This window comes from Tribolium madens, unplaced genomic scaffold, assembly GCF_015345945.1.
Source record: "Tribolium madens isolate multiple individuals breed KSU strain unplaced genomic scaffold, Tmad_KSU_1.1 Scaffold_2;HRSCAF=44;Tcas5.2_LGX, whole genome shotgun sequence".
NCBI lineage: Eukaryota > Metazoa > Arthropoda > Insecta > Coleoptera > Tenebrionidae > Tribolium > Tribolium madens.
In genome coordinates this window covers 6020960-6042193 of record NW_025400995.1, presented here as the reverse complement: position 1 = coordinate 6042193, position 21234 = coordinate 6020960, and the positions used below count along the sequence as shown (strand labels likewise).

The 21234-nt window shown below is 33.2% G+C and overlaps 4 protein-coding genes across 7 annotated transcripts in view; 2 read left to right on the top strand and 2 right to left on the bottom strand.

The window, feature by feature from the left end:
* LOC123006759 (procathepsin L) overlaps positions 1-1450 on the top strand; it is a 5198-nt gene extending 3748 nt beyond the window's left edge. Inside the window, exons 3-6 of one of the 2 annotated variants that reach the window (XM_044401504.1) lie at positions 175-422; positions 494-605; positions 651-811; positions 861-1450. In XM_044401504.1, coding sequence (XP_044257439.1) covers positions 175-422; positions 494-605; positions 651-811; positions 861-1056 — 717 coding nt within the window. In that variant the 3' untranslated portion in view covers positions 1057-1450. Of the gene's footprint in view, positions 1-174; positions 423-469; positions 606-650; positions 812-860 lie in introns of both variants that reach the window. The other variant, XM_044401502.1, reaches the window with a different exon arrangement.
* LOC123006757 (phosphatidylinositol 3-kinase regulatory subunit alpha) lies at positions 1079-17529 on the bottom strand. 2 transcript variants are annotated; one of them, XM_044401499.1, is made up of 11 exons: positions 17357-17529; positions 16913-17304; positions 16680-16763; positions 15653-15727; positions 15036-15083; positions 13255-13361; positions 5957-6091; positions 4607-5201; positions 4348-4555; positions 3355-4290; positions 1079-3296 (listed from the first exon to the last, which is right to left on the bottom strand). In XM_044401499.1, the coding sequence occupies exons 2-11, from the start codon at positions 17103-17105 to the stop codon at positions 2813-2815; spliced, it is 2865 nt and encodes a 954-aa protein (XP_044257434.1). In that variant the 5' UTR covers positions 17106-17304; positions 17357-17529; the 3' UTR covers positions 1079-2812. The 2 variants fall into 2 exon arrangements, with proteins under 2 accessions (XP_044257434.1, XP_044257433.1); XM_044401498.1 differs by having other exon boundaries at positions 16913-17529.
* LOC123006760 lies at positions 6204-13942 on the top strand. 2 transcript variants are annotated; one of them, XM_044401506.1, is made up of 3 exons: positions 6204-6250; positions 12880-12983; positions 13112-13942. In XM_044401506.1, the coding sequence occupies exon 3, from the start codon at positions 13337-13339 to the stop codon at positions 13601-13603; it is 267 nt and encodes an 88-aa protein (XP_044257441.1). In that variant the 5' UTR covers positions 6204-6250; positions 12880-12983; positions 13112-13336; the 3' UTR covers positions 13604-13942. The 2 variants fall into 2 exon arrangements, with proteins under 2 accessions (XP_044257441.1, XP_044257440.1); XM_044401505.1 differs by lacking the exon at positions 6204-6250 and having other exon boundaries at positions 12801-12983.
* A 1496-nt stretch (positions 17530-19025) lies between the features above and the next one.
* LOC123006795 (nischarin) lies at positions 19026-21024 on the bottom strand. Its single transcript, XM_044401573.1, has 5 exons — positions 20704-21024; positions 20201-20652; positions 19956-20147; positions 19742-19909; positions 19026-19688 (listed from the first exon to the last, which is right to left on the bottom strand). Exons 2-5 carry the CDS (start codon positions 20639-20641, stop codon positions 19119-19121), a joined length of 1371 nt encoding a protein of 456 aa, XP_044257508.1. The 5' UTR covers positions 20642-20652; positions 20704-21024; the 3' UTR covers positions 19026-19118.
* Positions 21025-21234: the final 210 nt, after the last annotated feature.

Here is a 21234-nt window from a genome sequence, read left to right as displayed (position 1 = left end):
CCCCTGTGGGCGCCCAAGGTTGTGGGAGCTTGTGAAAGAAGCTTTCAAAGCTCTAATTGTTTTAGAACTTGGATACCAAAGCAAGTCATTTCCATTCAAGGGAATTAACATGACTTGTTTTTCTTCAGCAGATTTTCATTTTTTCAATTAAATAAAAAAATAATATTTTTGTAGACCACGCAGAACTATTTACAAAAAATGGCAAAGCTGACCAAGAGCACCCATCGCAAGGTCGACCCTGAAGTAGTGGGTGATTTATTCGAGCTCTTCCACCACATCCCTGAAGAAGTAAATTGGATCGAAAGAGGATTCGAAACACCATCGTACAATCAGAAAGACTGCGGCTCTTGTTACGCTTTCAGTATAGCCAGTGTATTACAAGCCCAAATTTTTAAACAAACAGAGAAATTGGTACCCTTAAGGTAAATTGTTTTTTATTAAGAATAAGATAAGGATATTTTTATTCTAGCGAGCAACAAATCATTGATTGTAGTGTCTCTATGGGTAATTATGGATGTGGAGGTGGTTCACTTAGAAACACTTTGAGATATTTGGAGAAAACAGGGGGGTTAATGGCGTACAGTGATTATCCTTATTTGGCCAGAGTAGGTCTTTGTTTGTTTGTTATTGTTTTAAAAGATTTTTTTCAGCAACAAAGATGTCGCTTTGATAAAAATAGGGCTATTGTAAATTTAACAACTTGGGCCATTTTACCTGCAAGGGATGAAAGGGCTTTGGAATTAGCCGTTGCTAAAATAGGGCCGGTAGCAGCGTCGATTAATGCAAGTCCACACACTTTCCAACTTTATCAGTAAGTGTGCTAAATATTTTTTTTTGTTCAATGTTTTATTGACTTTTAGTTCTGGTGTGTACGATGACGTTGCCTGCAGTTCAAACCATGTGAATCACGCAATGCTTATTGTGGGATATACAAAAAATGCTTGGATTTTGAAAAATTGGTGGGGTAAACATTGGGGCGAAAAAGGGTATATGAGGCTAAGAAGAGGGAAAAATCGTTGTGGAATCGCGAATTATGCTGCTTATGCTTTAGTCTAATTGTAAAAGAATTGTGTATATTGGAAACCTTTTATTATTTATTTGAGATGACATTCAACAGTATACTGAAACATTTCGTTTTTTACAAATTTAAAAAATATTATATTCAAAAACGTTAATAAATCTTTAACATTGTCAAATATTTATAGTCTAATATTAATTTATTAATTGTACATGAAATTTTACATACATTAAAAGCAATAAAAACGTGTATTTGGACTCTTGTAAGAACTAAAAGAAAATATACAAACAAGAATCAAAAAACTGTTGACATGTATCATCAAATTTTTACAGAACATTGTTTAAATTTGAATACCCATTATGTCTCCATTAATCACAATAGAAAATGAAAAACATCACTATCTTTTATATAACTACGTTACTGCACCAGACTTCCAGACTCAGTCTGACATATAATAATGTTGAAGATATTGAAAAGTTTGAATAAAGCACACAGTAAATTCTTCAAACTCTAAAGCAATCAAATGACAAACTATAAAATAAAAGTTGTCGATAATAAAAAAACCTACACAAAAACTGCAGATTTTAAAATAAAAATAAAGATTAGTTCGTATAAATTATATTTTGTACCTCTCCAAATTTGAAGAAATTAAAAACAACAATAAAAAATCTAGATATAACAAGTTTTAATACTCTTCTTTCTTTTCAATAATCACGTGACAATAAAATGAAAAATGTAAGAAAATGAATTTTAAAAGATAAACAATAAAATTACAAGTAATAACGACAGTAAAAAAGTGAAAATAATATGAAAAACCATTCTAGATATATGAGATTTCATACTACGGTATAAAATTCTTCAGTTTTTAAAAACAAATGTAAAAAACATTTGTACTCTTCAAAATAAAAATATCCTACTTTTAAATAAATACTACAAGTGTTATAAAGTAATAGTTAAATACACTTTGAAGACATTGCACAATCTTAAAAAAGTTTACCTAAATGAAGATCACATATTATTATTATCTAGAATGCTTTCTTCTTGCAACTGCAATAATTGGCAAATAAAGGTAAGTAGATATACTGACAGGCGAATTAACACCCCAACAACTTGTCAACACGCAATGCGTATATATGAAACGGATTAAAAAAAAAACAAGTCAGGCAAAAATATCCGTGTGAATATTAAATGAACCGCAAATGTTGGCATGTCGTTGGCGCAAAGTGAATATCGGCTAACAGCTATTTTGGCAGCAGCGTAGAACAGTGGCTCATCTTAGACAAAAATAGTACCAAAATAATAAAGCTTCCACGCATAAGATGGCACCACTGCATTTTTAAAATGATCGAGAATAAACAGAGGCAGATTAAAAAGATTGACTAGAGTCGCATACAGCTGCAGGCTCCATATCCCGTGACTACGCTACTGCTTGAAATTTCTTTATATACAAATTCAAATGTCAAGATAAACATAAAAGGCCTAGATAATGTTGAATTTTCAAAAATAAACCAGGCCATATTGATACACCGCACATCACACACACTTATGTGCTTAGGTTGTTATATAAATCTAAGAGCTTCTTCTTTAGTACACTATCACAGTCAATTTAACCTGGTGATTAAGCAAAAAACGACTTCAATTGTAAAACTGTCACTGTATATGTAAATATATCTATATGATACATTATTTTATATAAATTTGTTATAGTTTTTTGGAAATTATCACCATCGTAAAATTTAAGATTATGGGAATATAAAAGTCACAGCAACTTTGAATTATCACATCACTCTCAAATTAACAGTTGTACGTGGTGCTTGATCCTCCAATGTAACGATCTTGGTTACTGTACTTCCATGCTAAAAACGGATGCGCCAACACAGTATTCAAAGAATCGTTGTGTATCTCCAAGGAATTCGTCGCATAGTGCAAAACCAGATCTTTCAGAGTTGGATAAATATTGTACGGTTCGGCAAACCCAAACCCCCTCTTCGTATCATTAATAATACAGTGGTTGACCATCTTGTTGCAAGCAATGGACAGAGCATATTTCGAAGTACTCGATGTACGGATCAAAAAAGTTCCGTCCGGCTGGCCGGCCAAATACTTCTCGGCGTCTATGCGTCGACAGTCTAACATCAGCCAAGTGCGTTCATCGTTATGTATCAAAGAATCGACATCGCATTCTTCGCCCGATTGGGTATTATACTCCTCATCTTCGCTGTTTCGGTTCAGAACTTGATTGATCTTCGTTGGACTAACACCACGTTCCTGAAGCCACCTATAACCAACCAATCGATATTAAATCGCTAACCTACGCGAAAAAAAAACTGCATTACCTAATATATTTGTCTCTTTCTTTCCGTAAACTATGCACAACCGGTTTTAAAGCAGTCAGTTCGCGTTCAAGCGTTCGGTTATAGGCCTCCTTTTCCTCTAAAGTCTTATCTAAATGCTCGGAACTCTCCTGCATCATTTTCAGTCGTTGCGTTAATAATTTCTCGTTGACGGTTAAACCCACTATTTCGTGTGGTTGGGCTTCTTTCCTTACTTGTGCGTGAGTTGCGATCTGCTCTTGGAACACTTTAACCAACTCTTTTAAAGCTTCTAAAGCCTGTCTTTTAGTCGAAACCTCCTGACTCGTCTTATTCAAGTCTTCAGTCAGACTGTCCAAAACCTTGTTTTTGTTCATGAGAGTATTCTTAATGTCGCGTAAATGATCCCAAAGCTTCTCCACGTCTTCCGTTTTCGCCGCTTCCTCTTCATGGTTAAACATAGACACCGGATACAACAACTTTATGTCTAAAGAGGCGTTATATTGTGATAAAGATTCGTTTCGAAAATGATTTATCAATTCCACGACTGAATTGAAAGTGTACGGTTCGGTGAAACCATATTTTCCGTTTTTATGGCAAATTTTAATTAATTTATTTGTACCACCCTTACGAAGGGTCAATGTATACTCGCCACTTTTAGTTGACGCGTCGCGCACCAAAAATGTACCGTCGGGAGTCTCTTTCAGTTTCTCGTTGACTTCTTCCCGTTTTATATCACCCCAGTACCATTCTGCGTCTTGGAGCGAAAAAGCGTTTGATTTTTCCTTATCTATTGTACTGTTTGTTGAAATATTACTTCCCATACGCATCGTTCCCACCACCCTTCGTGGTGGTATAGCCGGAGCTGAAGCAAATTCAGGCAACTTAACGCCCCAGTTACATTTTAAGAGTAGTACTTCTAAAATCCTATTATGAGATTGAGTATTGTAGACCACTTGACTGAAAGAGAAACACAAAATAAAAACAAAAGTCAAATTAAAGATAATTCGGGCTTACATAATACGTTCCCAAGGTGGTCTCAGAAAAATGTGGCATAATGCCTGAATTAGAACGGTAGGGGGACTGTGATTGCCCCTGGAGTATTCCATCTGGCACATACGACACAAATGAGCCATTACATATTTTAACGTGGAACGATGATTTTCAGGCAATTCTTCGACTAAACGTGTCAATTGAGTCGCGCAAGCTTCGTCAGTTTTAGCTTCTACAAAAAAAAAAATAAAAAACAATTATTTTAAGCTTAGTTGAACCTTACTTGACGCTGTTAAAAACGCATCGTACCACTGAACAGGTACAAGAGGATCAGGTAACTCCCTAAGAAACTTTTTGATAATTCCGGCTATACAAACGGCATTAAAATCGTTTAAATCTAAATTAGTTGAACCATCGTTAATTTTCTCGAGCAATTTCGCCATTTGATCAGGTGGAGGTGTGGCGCTGTACAGATTATACAATTCTAAAGTTTCATCGTTCTCGGCTTTCATTTCCAATTCGGTGACGAACTTCATGAGAAAAGCAGGCGCTTCCTGTATGTCTCCGGGAAAAAACTGAAGACATAGCCCCCTACCGAAGGCGGACATACATGGAGGCAGACCGGTAGCGGCACATGACCGATGAGCGACCAAACCGCAATCCTGACAAACGAAACCCTGGTGGAGCAGCCCTCGCAAGAATTTGTTGCATTTCCCACAACGTTCTAAATTACTGAAACTATGCTGCGTCAAGTTATGCGTGTGCGCTATGTCCGAATCTTGGTCGTTGGTCATCATTTTGTTCTCTTGCTTCCCTAAAAGCTCGTCGATGCACGACAGTATCGCCATTTGGTGGAATTCGTCCTTGATGCCCATATTCTACAAAGAAATTCGCGTGTTTTAAAAGGAGTTGCTACCAAAATCGATTCATAATAGCAAGATTTAAGCCAGCTGTCAAGCTCCGTTCCAACCCAGGTATTAATGCAGTAAACCCCAATAATCCACCTTCAGTAAATCATTTACAGCCTTATGAAAAAACTAAACTTCCAATACCTTTCAATTACTGCACATTTAGTCCTAAAACACTTTTCTTACTATTAATCTCACAAATCTCGCCTTTGTCTAAACACAATAATAACAAAACAATAATAAGTTGATTCAAAAACACAACTCAACAACTAAAAAATTGTAAAAAAAAATTAATAAACGTCTGAAAACTCGAACAATTTAATTCACAATTCTCTTCAACATTGCAACTTTGCTAATTAAATTTATTAAATTATTCACGTCGAAGTCTGCATCACTACAATTTTTAAAACTTTAATACCTGTTGATGTTTGATAACCCTTTTCCTATAATATTCAATTTAAAAAGCAGGTAACTGACAAATTTTATTTCCTCTTCCGCATTATAAATGCAAAGCAAAATTTGTTTGAATTGATAAAAGAGTAAAGATTGTTTCAAACTTTGTTGCCAGGAAAGACATTGAACATTTGGAAGCACATTTTGCAGTTTAAAATGTTGAAGAAATCTTGATTGGTGTTTGAAAAGTCCGTAAGAGATTTATGTGAATTGGGTTTATCGTTCAATAAGGTCAAAGGTTTTTGGTTTAGATTTTGTAATTGGATGCTTACAATTAATTTTTCTTTGTCCAGATGGACCAAATCTGAGCCGTTGATGTCTTTGTATCGGAAGATGTCCGAGCAGAGGTAGAGGTTGGTCGCCGCCATCCATTCCAATACTTGCGCTGACGTCCATTCGGATATAGGCTGAAACAAGAGTTGAAACATTGCATTTTTCTGTAACTCTAGCATCTTTTTATCGATCGATAGCAAAGCTACAGCAAAAGGTTATCATTTTCCGCAAATAGCATAGACGTTTCGGAAAAAAATGCCAAACAGGATTAGGAAAATTTTCTGGATCGAATCGTAAGTGTTTATGAAATTTTCCAGTATGTGTGAGAGGAGAGGGGTTGAAAAGGCCTTCGGTAAAGGGAACGACACCCTCGTATGGCCCGCAAGTTTGGGGTTGGTGAGAGAGAGCGATGATGAAGGCAGCGGTAAGACGGGCGCATAGCAACGCGCGCCGCTTTCGCCATTGGTGGATTGTTCACCTATCCGGCTCGACTATCAACTTCACAATCGAGAGTAGCAAGGCAGTGAGTACAAGTAGATACGGTGATACATACCGTATACCTGACTATTCAGGATGTTATACATTGTAGAAACCTGGTGTAATGTAAACGACACGTTGCTTGCTACTTTCATAGTTATTCAGATCTGAAAAATGTGAAACTCTGAAACTTTTTCAGATCTCGATTTATTTTGAGCTTGACATGACATGGGTACGTCCGTATGTCCTGACGTCGACCCATAATACGCGATCAATACTCCTAACTAGCTCCTGTTAATTCAATGTCCAACAAAATTTCGACGGTCCGTAATACTCGGTTAATCGTCCACATCAACAGCGACCTTGGTTTAAATTTACACCAGATTTATAACGATCTAGGCTGAGCCACCAAGTGCTAGATGGCGAAGCTGAAGCTGCCGCTTCCTACATCATATTCTAAACATAAACCAAACTTTTATCAAAACGTCAACAAATACCGGTAGCTTTTATTTATTTATTCTCAAAGCATATCAGTCCCCTAGCCGATTAGAATAGGATCGGCAATTAAAAATCGCCGTGTGTATAATAATGTAATCGCGTGACCCGTGATAATAAGGTTGAAATTCATAAAACAAATCGACCAGCCTCTTGGCTATGTATATAAATGACGTTATACAAAGCTCAATGTTAATTGTTACTTTTCGACCAAATTACAATCACCTCAGTGACCTATCAAACCTAACGCCATCTATTCCAATCATTACCGATAAAATCCTCTTACTAATCCAATTACGAAACAACTGAAATGAATTTTTTTCTTCCCCCTTTCTAAACAAACATTTGGTAGCGGGTTAGCGGGTTCCGGAGATCGCGGTAAAGATGTTGCGATGCTGCGAGGGGCGGGCCTCGGAAGCCTCGAGAACACGTGTGTCCTGGTGCTGTATGTGGCAACCGGCCCCTCGAACATCGGCAACGTCGCACAGAGCTGGCAACCTTGACGGCACGTCGTCAACTCATATAGGTCACGCCGGAGTATAGCGTAACGGCCGGCCAGCCCGTGGCAGGTTTGGTTGACCCCACATTCGTAATTTCGAAAAGACACTTCTCGTTTAATCAAACGACCACGAGAGTATCTCTCAAGGTAGCGAGCGCGACATTCGACGAGCGATTAGGCGAAAAACGACATTTTCCAAAGTTGGTACATACTTTTGAAAAGCAAAATCAAAAAAAAAAAAAACATATCGCACTTCAATGTAGCCAATGTTACTTCTCAATTTATGTATTTCCTATCCCCTGAGAACAAAAAAAGTGCAAAAATAACAGAGCGAGTGTCGAACAGATTATACAATTAAAAACTTACTCGATATCCACGTGCATGACCTGTAGTTTAGAAATTGGAAGAGCGAGAAACAAAATTAATGTCACAGAAGTGCATATAGATCCTGACCTGACAAATTTTCCCAATAGTATATTCAAAGTAATACGTCGATTTTAATTAGAAATTTTACGCAAACTGATCTAGAATTACTTTCATCAGTCCTAGTGTCAATAAATACATCAGTTCGTGCTTGAAAATTATAACGTTTGTGACAAATTTTCGATCATGCGGTAGGTTGAATTTTTTTTTTTAATTACATTTTTTACTGCGGTATGGCACGCCCCTAACCCACACATTAACACAATGGCCGGCTTTTGAACCGGCCCGATTTTTGTTATTTTACGAACATGAAGGTATTTGCAATAAAAAAAAAACTCATAAAATGCTTAAAGAATTATATCGTAACGGCTATTTAAAAAAAAAAATGCCCTGCTGATTCAAAACAATACGTTAACATTTCGACTTGAATTGTTAATTGATTTGTGTAAATAAATAAAGTTTTTAATTAAAGCCGGTCGGTTCAATTAAGAAAACGACGCGCATTATTGTATCAACAACCATTCTTAATACGATGATTCCGGCTGACACATTTCGTTGCAAAAAACACGAAACAAATGATACTAAAACGGCTAAAATTACAACGTTTAACAAGCAACAATGTTATTTACTTACACTTTGCAAACGAATCAAATTTCTTTCTGGATATTAATACTATTCATTTAATACTAGAAAAAAATTCATCGCGTTGCTATTATTACAAAGTCAAAGACACTACAAACTAATATTTCACACAAAGCCTAATCGATAAAACAAAACTTTTGTTTAGCAAAAAGGGGTGGAACAAAGTGTTCGATTTTAAATAAAACACAAGCTCCGTAAACTTGGAAAAATTTCTGATTTCCCAAGAATATTAACATCATGCTCGACGATACAGTTTTTTGCATTTATCTATTTTTCGTAGCAAAATTTATTAGAATGAGGATGTCATAATAGATGAATATGTAACTGGCTTCTAAATGTCAATGTCAGTCACATTGTTGTCATTATCATATGATATTCAAATTTTGTGAAAAATGCATTTGTTATTGCATTTGACTGTTATTACAATTTCGTCAAGGATCGATAAAATTTCAACCACAAATTAAAACAGACATGTTCGAAAATAAACCATACAACCACAATTAAAATTTTAATTACTTCTAAAATAAAATTATACACAAAATGTGAATAATTAGGCATTTACTATTTAGCGGAGATCAATTAATTAGTCTGAATATAATTACCATAAAAAACGTTAAATGTTTTATTGATTGGGAATAGATTCAACGAAGCCAGACATAGTGGAATAAAAAGTGATTGTTCGACGACAGTTCAAAGTGGATGCAAATTGCATTTTAACAAGCGAATTTTCTTTTATAAAAGAATAACCAATGCCTATTTTTTAAAGTCGCGTTTTATCTAAATGTCAATGTTAAAATTACAATACTACTTTGAATACAAAATTTATTACATTCAGAATCTGGATTGAATATAATTGATTATGCATAGAAAAATTTACACAAAAATGTTTACGATGAGGGATGCCTCCGGGTGTTCCGGGAGAAGGGCGTTTTACAAGATCCCAAGCTTATCTCTTTTCCCCCTTTTCCTCTTTCACATATCTATTTTTTTCAAATTCATTCACCATAAATCATTTTTTCCTAATTTGCCATTTCGATAACAACTACAATTTGCGGTCATTTGAATTTTTAATTTAATTAGACTAAACTACCTAATTAAATTAAGATTATATAGGAGAGAAAAATCCTGATGTGAATAAAGTAATAATTAAAGAAGAGGAAATATGATAAATGGGAAAAAATTCCACAATTATATCTGCTCAAGCGTTCAGGTATGAAGACACGACGATATAACTAATTTTTATTCTTGTCAATGTGCAAAACTAACCTTGAATATAGTACAGCTGGTTTTTGACTGTCAAATTAGTAAAACATGTTTCTCTTGTTACCTCCTTTTAAATTTAGTTTCAGACATTTTTTTGTTACAAATCTATTAATAAAAGATCACTTTGCAAATTTATTGCTATTTAATCGAAAACAAATAAAACAAGAGGCACTAATATCAACGAAACATTAATTGATAACAACTTTTATCCTTGCTAAATGAACTGCATCCAATTAAAAATGTAGCAAAAGTTGAAATTCCATGAGTCACGTTTAAATTTGCTTATTAAAAAACGATTTATCCGATTGAGATTTTATTTGTCAGTGTTACGATAAAATTAATTAACATTTATTAAATAAATTCTCCTTTTAAATACAATAACTGTCGTTTCTAAACGTCACAAAAGTACAATAATTAAATAAAAACAAAACTGTATAAAAATTAAAAATCGACTCGTTTTGGCACCTTCTCTAATTTAAGAATTTCAGTAATTTTTTAACGTAAAGGCACATTTTCATATCATAAATTTTCCTCAATTTCCTCTTGGATCCCTCTAAAATTCAATAAGATATCAGTTTGTAGTAATATGCATTTTAATTTTAATCATCGATTTGTCTCCCACACGAACAACATAGTAAGAATTGAAACTCTCAATATGAAGGAGTATTAAATGGAGGAGTCTATCTTCTGGAAAAAATTAAATAGTAATCTATTTTATCTTAATACGTTAATAACTCTGATCTAAAATTAGATTCTTTGGAGGTTAATAAAGACAATCTCCAACAATTAAATAAATACTATAGGTAACCAGATGTATCCTTCATAAACCACAAATTAGATCATTACGGTTATTTTATCTTATCAAATGATAAACCTGTATGAATTAAACAACGCTTGCACCACCTTGTCTATTGTACGATATGTTTTGACTCGGATTAGAATGATTGCGAGTAAAGCTATCGATTTCGCAGAAATAATGATAATAATGATAAATAATAAAAAAATCAAACGTCTGAATTTGATAGCAACTTACTATTTACGTTATTATTTACATTTCACATTGTAATTCCAATGCAGCGATTGCTGTTAGTTTTTATTTTTACAAAACAAACGGAATAACCTTTTTATTACAATATTTAATGCATTGCGTACACAATTAATACCACCGAAACATATCCTTCTACTTGAATAGCAAAATCGTGACGTTTAACATATTTTTTTTTCAAAAATTTATAAACAAACGTCGTCCTTATTCCTCTACTCCTGTCAGAATAAATATTATAATATAAAATTAATGTCGTGCAGATTTTTTTAACGTTACAAAAATTAAACATATGTACTTTCTAAAAATATGGCGGGCCGATCATCAGATTCCAATTGTATTAATAGAATTTTCTGGTTTAAACAAAATAAAAAAATATTTCGAGCTTTCCGTACGTTCCATTTTCTAGTTTCAGATGTGCCAAAAAACGACGATCACATCTGACATGTGGAAGGAAACGTTAATAAGAAAATTTTCTCAAAATATGACTGCAACCTTTCTTCCTAATAACACACGTTCTAAAAATATCTCGATTATATAACATCATCCACAACTCTGTCTTTACGTATGTCCCTCCGATGATGGGAAAACGTACTTAAATATGGAATAATGTTAAAACGCGATGTATGATAATCGTAGTTATTTAAACTGATAACGTTTTATTTAAATATTGATTTCACATACTCGTATATTGAGGAATTATTATCGTGATACAAATCACGTAATTTTTCTATTTTAATTATTTTACATGAATAATCTTCAGGTGCTATTGAACTTGCAACGACAATAAAACTTAAGATAAAAAATAAATCCTGATGGGTTGGAATCGCAGAAAATGAGATCATGCTTCTGATGATTTCTTATCTGAATATAATGCCAATAGCAATAACCTTTTAAATGACTGCAATAATCAGAAGTTTGATTAAATTAGACAAATTCGTTCAAGAACGAAGACCTCTTAATCTGAAAAATGTACGAAAGGGAAAATGACCACGCTTTTATATGAAAAATCGATGAAAAATATTAATTGAACGGTCGGTTTGGAAAACATTTTAACGGAGCTAGAAGTGAAGGGTAATTAATATGTAAATTGACTGTGTCATTTATGACGAAATTATTTAACATTATAAGTATCCGAAAATTTATGTAAAAAAAAAACGTTTTTTCACTCTTAAAAGGTACATGTAGTTCTAAGATTTTTTTCATACTAGTTTGACAATATTTTTATAGGACGTCAATTGTGAAATAGTTTAATATTATCATAATTATAAAATATAAAATAATTTAAACATGAAGAGAAACTTGCTTGAAAAGTCGGACGGCGCCGGCGAGAAAATATTCGTACATTTTCGATCAGTTGATTAACATTTAATTAATGTTACCAAACTATCTCGAAGCTGTCAGTATAATATTTAACGGTGGAAAAACTACAAGATTAAGTTTGAATTGACTTCCTACCGTCTAGCTAGAACAAATTGAGACCGTTTAACGAGCACAAGGAAAAAAAATGTTGGGGGTCAACCGATAAAATTCTGTATCTATAATGTTGCAATAACATTAATTAATTCTATTTAAAAATATTCAATTCTTCTTTTGACCTCTACTCTGAACTTGACGTATACGTCAAAATGGTGACCCTGCACTACCTCTAGGAAGAGTTCCAAAGGTTGAAGAACACGAAGAATGCGACCACTTTCAAGAATTAGATGAAATTTCATGGAATCAAATCAGTCATTAATGATTTTTTTCTTTAGTTCTTTCGTTGACAAATCCAAGCAGTTATGATTTCCTCTATTTTATCTTTTGTTTGAAGCAATAAAATTAGAGACCTTGCCATCCGTACACGGCGTTTTAAAAATATATGCCGTTTAATTATTCGTCGAGAGGATTCCAGACCCACCCTTCAGCAAGAAAAAATACTGCGTGGAGTGTGTGCGTTAAATTACTTGTATTCTCACTAGAATCACAATAAAGAGCATTTGAAGCCAGCCCAATTCAGACATTTTGTTGAAGATAAAAGCAACTAATTAATTTTGAGCTTGTATTTGTGTATTGGCATCCTTGTCGTTGTCTTTGTGCAGGTGGAGGAATAGGAAATGGTGGTGGAAGGAAATAAGTGTTTGGAATCAGCATTTCTTTCTAAAACAACGCAGAATAATAACACGTGAGGATATATGCAAAAGAGGTGAGATTTACATATGGCAACATTGGACTTGATTAAACTTGTGACAGTCTCATAGTTTTAAGTAATAAAATGGGGTATCACAGGAATCTGGATAAGGTCTGATGTTATTTATTAGTGTCCGTTTCAAGGTCAAAAGATTTGGGCTACGGTGTTGGTGTCACAAAGAGATACTTGAACGGTTGCGAAGAATCCCGTGCACGATTATCGATTTTATGGAGGGCGATTCGCCTTTGTTCCGGCCGGCGTCCTAGCCGTCAGCTGTTTCGCTTACCTTGTCGTGCTCAAGGGCCGTCGTCGTCGTCGCCACTTCCTCGTTCTTAAGACATTGGTGTTTGGCGGCGAACCTCGCGCACATGTCGTGGAAACAGCCGAAGCAATCTGAGGAACAGAACGAACCGCACATGCAGCAGCAGGACATTTCGCAAGAGCACATCAGACGATGGAACGAGACGATGCGAGCGCAAAAGCCGGTGCCAGGGCCGTCGACGTCGACGTCGGCGGCGGCCTCCTTCTTGCCGGCCATCACGTTCAACGCGCTCAACGTGCTGTTTATCTCGCACACCATGAAGCTATCGAGATCGACTTCAGAGCCCGGACGACTGACCCCTCGCAACATGTAATTCTCTTTGTCGATGTTGACCAGCGGCAGGAGTGCGGAGTGCTTGCAGTCCGGCACCTTCAAGCGCCGGTACATTTTACTGCTGTCAGAGGAGTCGCCCGTTGCACTGCCCTCCTGGGTTTCACGTTCCGAAACGCTCATCTTGTCATGTTACCACCGTTTGCGAATTTTATCGCTTTTTAAGACAACACTTACTCACGACTGCCTCGACGAAACTAGCCAGTTCTTATTCAGAAACGTTAATTCAACGCGCAAACGCAACATTCGGTTTCGGCGCAAGTCCCCCTTTAGCCCCGCAAATAAAAGTACAGCGGCACCGCCAGTGGCGCTGCTATCAAACGCAAACACAATAAATCCTTAATTATTAATTTGTTGCCCTTTTGTTGACCATTCATTTCCATTTCTTCCTCATTTTTCAAACACCATATAATTATTACTACAATAAATACATCATCAAAATTTCAACCAAATTTAGTATCAACAAATTAAACTAAAAACTACAATCTTGTCTTCAAAAATTTGACCGATATTTACAAAAGTCGGTTTATTTTTATATAAAAAATGCTTAGTGCCTGCCACAAGTTTCATATAAAAAAAAAACTGTGATCTAATAAATTATTACAAGCTTTGAGAACGTGTCACATACGTTTATTCCTAGAAAATTAAATAATGAGATTTTTCATCCAACCGCTTGACATTTTTACGATCATTGTAGAAAAAAATTGTTACAATTCTACTATTGCTTACCAATTTTCTACTAGATAATTCTAAAAATATGTTTGGCGGGAAATTAACGCTATTTGTTTGCTTTAAAATATACCAGCATGTTACACACGTGTAACAAGATGAAACCAATTTGATTAATTGTTATAACAAAAAAAAAAACAATCTTCTCGACTGCTTATTAGTAATTTACCAATAAACATTTACTTAATTTTTAAAACGATTTGTTCCATAATCGTCGAATTTTTAGAGAAAAACACCGCAATGGTAATTAGGTGACTTACACACAGATCCAATAATTTTTAACAATATTAACAGTATTTATTAAAATAAAATTAAATAAAATAATTAACGAATAAAGTTTTATAAGAACCTCCTGTTGTGTTATTTTGCTACGCCACTGGTCGACGCCAGCTGTTCGCTGTACCAACATACCGAAATCCAAAAATATCGATACAAATCAAAATTCATATTTAAAGTTATGAAAATATATCCAAAAACTCTAAAACCGTACAGAAATGGTTGGCGGTTCGAAGTTTGACCTTGATAAGCACGCCGTTGCAGTGAAATTACAGCGATGCCAAACTTACAACATCAATTCTGATAGCCCCGAATTTATTATAATTTTTTTTTGGCTTAAGTCTCAAATGAAATAGTTTTCCACATCGTCTTGTTCCACTTTGCGCAAAATTTCAACTTTCAATACCTACCCTTGCATTTTACGCCGACTGGACCCTGTCCCCAAATGTAGTCTTTACCTTTAACACAAAACGATTCAAATATAAATTTACACACTAAAATCAAATCTTACAAAGACTTCGTCTATTTTATATAAACTTCAAGTGTAATTTACATTAGGTGTGACCTCCATAAATATGCAAATACACGCTACTACAAGTGATGAGAAATTCAAAAGTTTACCTTGAAAATTCAAGTGTAATTTTGAAAACTTATATCTATCACATTACATGCAGACATATTTACTAATTTTGATAAATTTCTAGAAAAACCATCCATAATCTAAGATCAATAAACAAATGATAATCAAGTGATTAAGTGAATACAGATTCACCATCAGGAAAAATTTTAATTAAAAAAAAATCAACATACGTCCCAAGAAGTTCATTCATTTAACAAAAAAAAAACTAAACTTTAGACCATTGACAGATAAGAAGATTTAGGACAAAAAATCGATCATAATCATCTCTTATACAAGATACCGTCACCAATTGACAGTTGAGATAAAAAAAAACAAAACGAACAAAATGGCAAGACAAACTCATCAATATAATCCAAATGTAGAATAAAACAAATAAAACCAACTTACAATGTGTACATAAAATTGGTTTTACAAAGTAGACTCGAGTGATGTCGTGGGTGGTTTCAGTCTTCCCTTTACAATCTGAAAACAACACATGTCACTTAAAATGTTATTTTTCCCTTATAAACAATTAGAATTACAGTTGCGCCCGGAAGAGTGGTTGATTTAATTTATGAGCTCGTTCATAAGCAAATAAATGAAGGGAACACAATTACATGTCATCAATTTTTATCTTTATTATCTTTATTATTTCACACGAAATAAAACACAAATTGAAAAAATAAAAATAGTTAATTACAAACTAGAGTTATCGGTTAAAAAAAATCACTTTCATATTTTCTGATATTTGATAGGCCATTGCATTATCGGGTGAATGTGAGTAATAATGCCTTCAGACCCGCTGACAACAATGATAAAAATATTTTTAACGTAATCCTTTGCAAATATTTCGTTCTTTACACTCAACTTTTTTATGTCAACTGGACAAACTATAATATGCAATATTAAAAAAGATATTCTTATCTTTATAACTGACTATATTTTATTACTATTACAGCGTTATTTGATTTCATTAAAGTAAATTTTTGTCGGAAAATTTCCCGTTTTAAATGTAATAAAAAAAACAGCTTTACTTCACATTTTTCTCATATTAACACTATAAAAACTGATTTATTTATATGATAACTTAGTTAGTAACTTCTCTTAGCTTTAATTGTAATTATACGATTATCACAGATCATTAAATTTGCTATCAATTGTGATATAAATAGACTGGATAAAGATTCTAGTCAAACACGTGTGCTTCTGACAGTACGAGTTTAATTAGCACTAATCGGCAACTAGTTAAAAATTCAGCACATAAAATGATAATGAAAATGTCAATATTTGGTGATATTTATTGTAGGCGTTCATAGTGATAACTCCAAGTACTATCAAAAGACTAATTTCTATCTTATGCCATCTGAATTATTCATCGTCCCTTCTATTTTTTACAGTTGTTAAACCGAAATCAAAAACCAAAAATAAAAAATACCTGTTTCGGAAATTGCGACTCCTAAGGCAGATGGATGGTGCACAGTATTATTCACTTCAGACCCAAGCAATTTTACACATTCCACTAGAAAAAAATTTAATATTGATAAATTTTAGTTTAACAAATTTTCTTATCGCTTTCCTAAAAAGGGTATAGAAATTGCATACACGTAAGTAGGTGTATATTTGGTTGCCTAACGCAAATAAGGAAAAACCCTTTTCAGCTAAACTTACCAGGAACATATCCTTCTGATCCTGTCCGTCTATTATAAGCATATAACCATCCGGGTTTTTGAAATTCGCTAGTGGAAAAAGGACTCTGGACTGAAATCTCAAACACATCATCCTTCTGAAATTCTAGGCTAGTTGTATCACTTGAAGGGGGTGTGAATGACTGTAAAGCCTTGTACAAAGCATAGTCCCCCATCGCAAGTAACCACCATCAAATGCCCCAGTCGAAAAACATAACTTCTGCATAACTAACTTTCTAACCACAATTGACAAATTACTTAAAGACGATCTTGAGTAGTCATTCATGACTAACCCACTAACTTAACACTGATTGTAACTCTTTTAGTCGCAACGTCCAAAATTTCCAGTAATTCATTGTTATTTAGTTTATTTAACTGCAAACCACTTTCATCAAATCAATCCGGGGTGTCTGGACAATTTACTAACCCACAACTATTTCCAAATTTACATCACTGCAAACGACACACTTTCAGAAACTTTCTTCTATCTATTACTTATTCTGTTTATGATGATTGTCCCTTTTTAAATTTTAAAAAGCGTATTTACTTCGTAACAAAAACAATACTCGCAGTCGCCACAACAATGGCGTCACAGATTATCTCAAAGAGTCACTTTCTTTTGAGAGAAAAGTTAATGGCGCGAATTCAGTTTACTGAGAATGTGGTGTTATCGCTATCGGTGAAAACAGTTGTAAACTTATACCTTACACTTCTAATATGTAAACAGCAGTATACAATATCCTATATTTATTATTTATTTTTTGCGCTCATTAATAATACACTACACTTATTACAATACAATTTTCTTGGTTTTTCTTTTTAAATTAAAAAAAATAAATAAAATTCATTTATGACATTTCTATTAATTTTCTTTTGTTTTTATTTTTTTAAATTACGCACATTTATGTGAAAAATTTGTTTTTGGACTGATCAAAAACCAGCTCTATATCTCGAGACTTTTCTATTGCCATCCTTTTACTTTTATACAGTACCTACACAAAAATCAAATGTTTGTGACTTATTTTACCTAGTATTTTACCTCGATAAAACCCAGTTGTGACGTTGCCAACGTGGCAAAATAGAAAAGTTAGCTGAGCTCGGATTATCGAGGTTCCACTATATAATACTTTCATTTCACATTTCAACAAATGCTTCGCGAATTGTAAATTAAGAATTATTTTTTTTTGCTTGTACTAAGAATAATTTTAATATTTTTTGTAGTATTACAATATGATAATAAATGCTGTTTTATTAAAAATAATCCTCTCTGCCAAGGGGGTATGTTGAAGGAGTCCTTCAAAAATTTTTGTTGGGAACTACCGACTTGCAAGTTTTGTCTAGTAATAAAAAATCCACTAAGCAGTTTTTATTAATTTTTCGGTCATATTGTGATCAGTTGATCACGATACAAGAAACGATTCTTATTCATTTTTTCATTTATTAATATATTTACATTAAGTGGTGTGATTTGTTACTGAATTGATTTTAGCAGTGTAATCTAGTTTAAGAATAAAATTATTTTCGTACAGTAAGTGCGAGGATAATTTAATAAAAAAAACAAAACTCAAGAAAAGGGTCAATTAAGTATAGTCGTAGTCGATTAAGTTTCAAGGACTATATCTTTTGTACTCCTTATTTGGCTGATTAATCATAATTATCCGCCGCATAATAACCCTAAAAATAGGTCAATTTTCTGTATTTTCTCAAACTTTTCGCTTGAAAATACAAAACATACGCAAACAATTTTATATTTTCTACAAAAATAAAGATTTCCAAGGTAAATTCCATTGCCTTATTTAATTTTTCTGTAAATAGGTAATACATTATTTGTTAATTGCTTCCTTTGCTTCAATTTTTACAGCACCCACCCTCTATCATTCTATTGAAGTGAACCTAGTTTATACGTGTTTTTTTTAGAAAAAATATTGTGATGATTGGTCAATCGTAAGACTCGTCTAAAACTTTAATTTTTTAGAGTAGCAAATATCTTCATAAAAACTAGTTTTTCACCCTGCTTGCACAGTTTGTCTTGAATTTATGAAGCTTTGTATAATTACATATAGTTTTTCATGGTGTCTACAATTACAACAACAAAAACACATGATCATTACTCTATTTATTGTGGACATAAAAAATATAAAACATTACAGAGTATCTACTTTCCGCTAATTGCCAAAAACAAATTTTGGTTAAATGTAGGCATTATTTGTTAAATCTGGAGCCTTTCCTTCCTTGACAATTCTTAAAGCACGCAAAACGGAAACTTTGTCTAATTCGCTTTGAGTAGGTTTTTCATTATCTAAACAAATATCTTTAGCTCTGTCTTTAAAGTGTTCTAGAACTTTAATCCTATAATCAATTGTAGTAGCTACACAGTTACCTGTCAAAATTAAATTTTCTAAACATGGTAAATCGCCTAAATAGGTAATCTCATCAATATCATCAATTTTATTACAACTTAGATCTAAAGTTACCAAAGAATATAGTTTTCTAAAACCCTTTAAAGAAGAAATACTGTTTTGGGATAAATTTAAAGTTAGTATGTTTCCAATTTTTGTATGTAATTGATTACATATTGAAATTAGATTATTTGATAAACTTAAATGTGATAAATTTGACAATTCTGATAGGCCTGATATACATGAAATTTTATTTGAATCTAAAATTAAGGTTTTTAAATTAGGCACCAAACTTATCGTTTTATCTATTTCTATTAAATTATTATTTGTCAAGTTTACTATTGTTACATTGGTCCAAATCTAAAACAAAAACAATTAATTCATACTGATAAAACAATATAATGGTGTATTACTTGGTTTGTATCTAGAGTGCACTTGTGTAAAACATCACATTGTAAAATTTGACTAATACTACTCATACTTGTATTGTGAACATAGAGCTTTTGTAATGTACTCCTTAAATTACCTAGAGACGTTATTTTATCCAAAGACACTTTGACCAAAACTAATGACGTCAATTCCTGAAAAATTTAATGACAGGAGAGTTAAAAAATTCCCTAAATTTACCTTAAATGAAGCCAATTCAAATGGCAGTTGGTTTGGAATAATATTACTATTAAGATACGCAGTTCCACTTCCATTAATTGTTAATGCTTTTAACTGTGAATACAGATCCAAAACATGTGTAAAATCATATCTACTGTCAACGTTTTCAATGGGTGGAAATGGTTTTTTCAAACATTCACTCACTGCATGCAGCTAAAAGGTTCAAATTAAATAACAAATAATATTATTGTTATGTAATGTTATACTTCCAACGGAGTAAGTGTATAACTTTTACTTGAAGATAATAAAATATCTCCTTCCAGAAAAAATCTCAAGGCCAAATTTTGCAGTAGAAAAAATATATCATAAATGTGGAAATTAAAAAATTCTATAAATATCCTAGGCATCGTCCTCTTCAAGTAGCTCAAAATTTTCTGACAATACTCCTCAAGTCCTTTTCTACGATTTTCAATGAAAATGGGGCATTTATTCCTAATAACTTTTTTTGAAGGTAGAATATCTTTAGAGACTCCATGATCAGTAACCAGCTGATTATGTAAATCAAAGAATTCGCTGTAACGATGAAGGACGTACCATTTAATCTCTCCCACAGTGACGACAATTTTGTAATAAGTAATATTATTAATTTCCTCCGTGTTTGGTATTTCAATCTTAGTATCATTTTGGCTGAACCAAAAACAAGCCATAATTCCAGAAGCTACAAATTAAACACTTAAGATGACTTTCTTATCATATTTGATTTATTTACTTTATCACAATGGATCAACACACCTACATCACTATTTTTTAACTTGAAAACTTTAACAGTTTAAACACAAGAAGAAGGTTAAATACTCCCTCTGTCAAAAGTGACATCAGCTGTCATATGTCATTTAATACCTATGTTTAATAATTTCACCGAGGTTGTTTAATGTTTAATACGTGATGGTATTTTATAAACAAATATCTTGTTACTGTACACAATAATAAAAAATTACGCTAGGTCATGAAAAACGTTTCAAGATATTTTTATTAATGAATTATTAGGAACAATTATTGTATGATTTGGATTTTTTTGTAGATAACTTCACACTTGTTATTATAACCTCACTTTCTGCAACTTCTTTTTCATTTAGTGTTGTTTCTGCATTTAGTAAATTAGTAGCAAAAATGAGTTTGTATGAGCAAACAAGGAAGGAATTTGTAGAGCTACTAAGAATAAAAAGCAAATTGACTAAATATATTATTGCACTAGACAAAGAAATAATGAAAACCGATGTTGAATGGATGAATTTGAGGG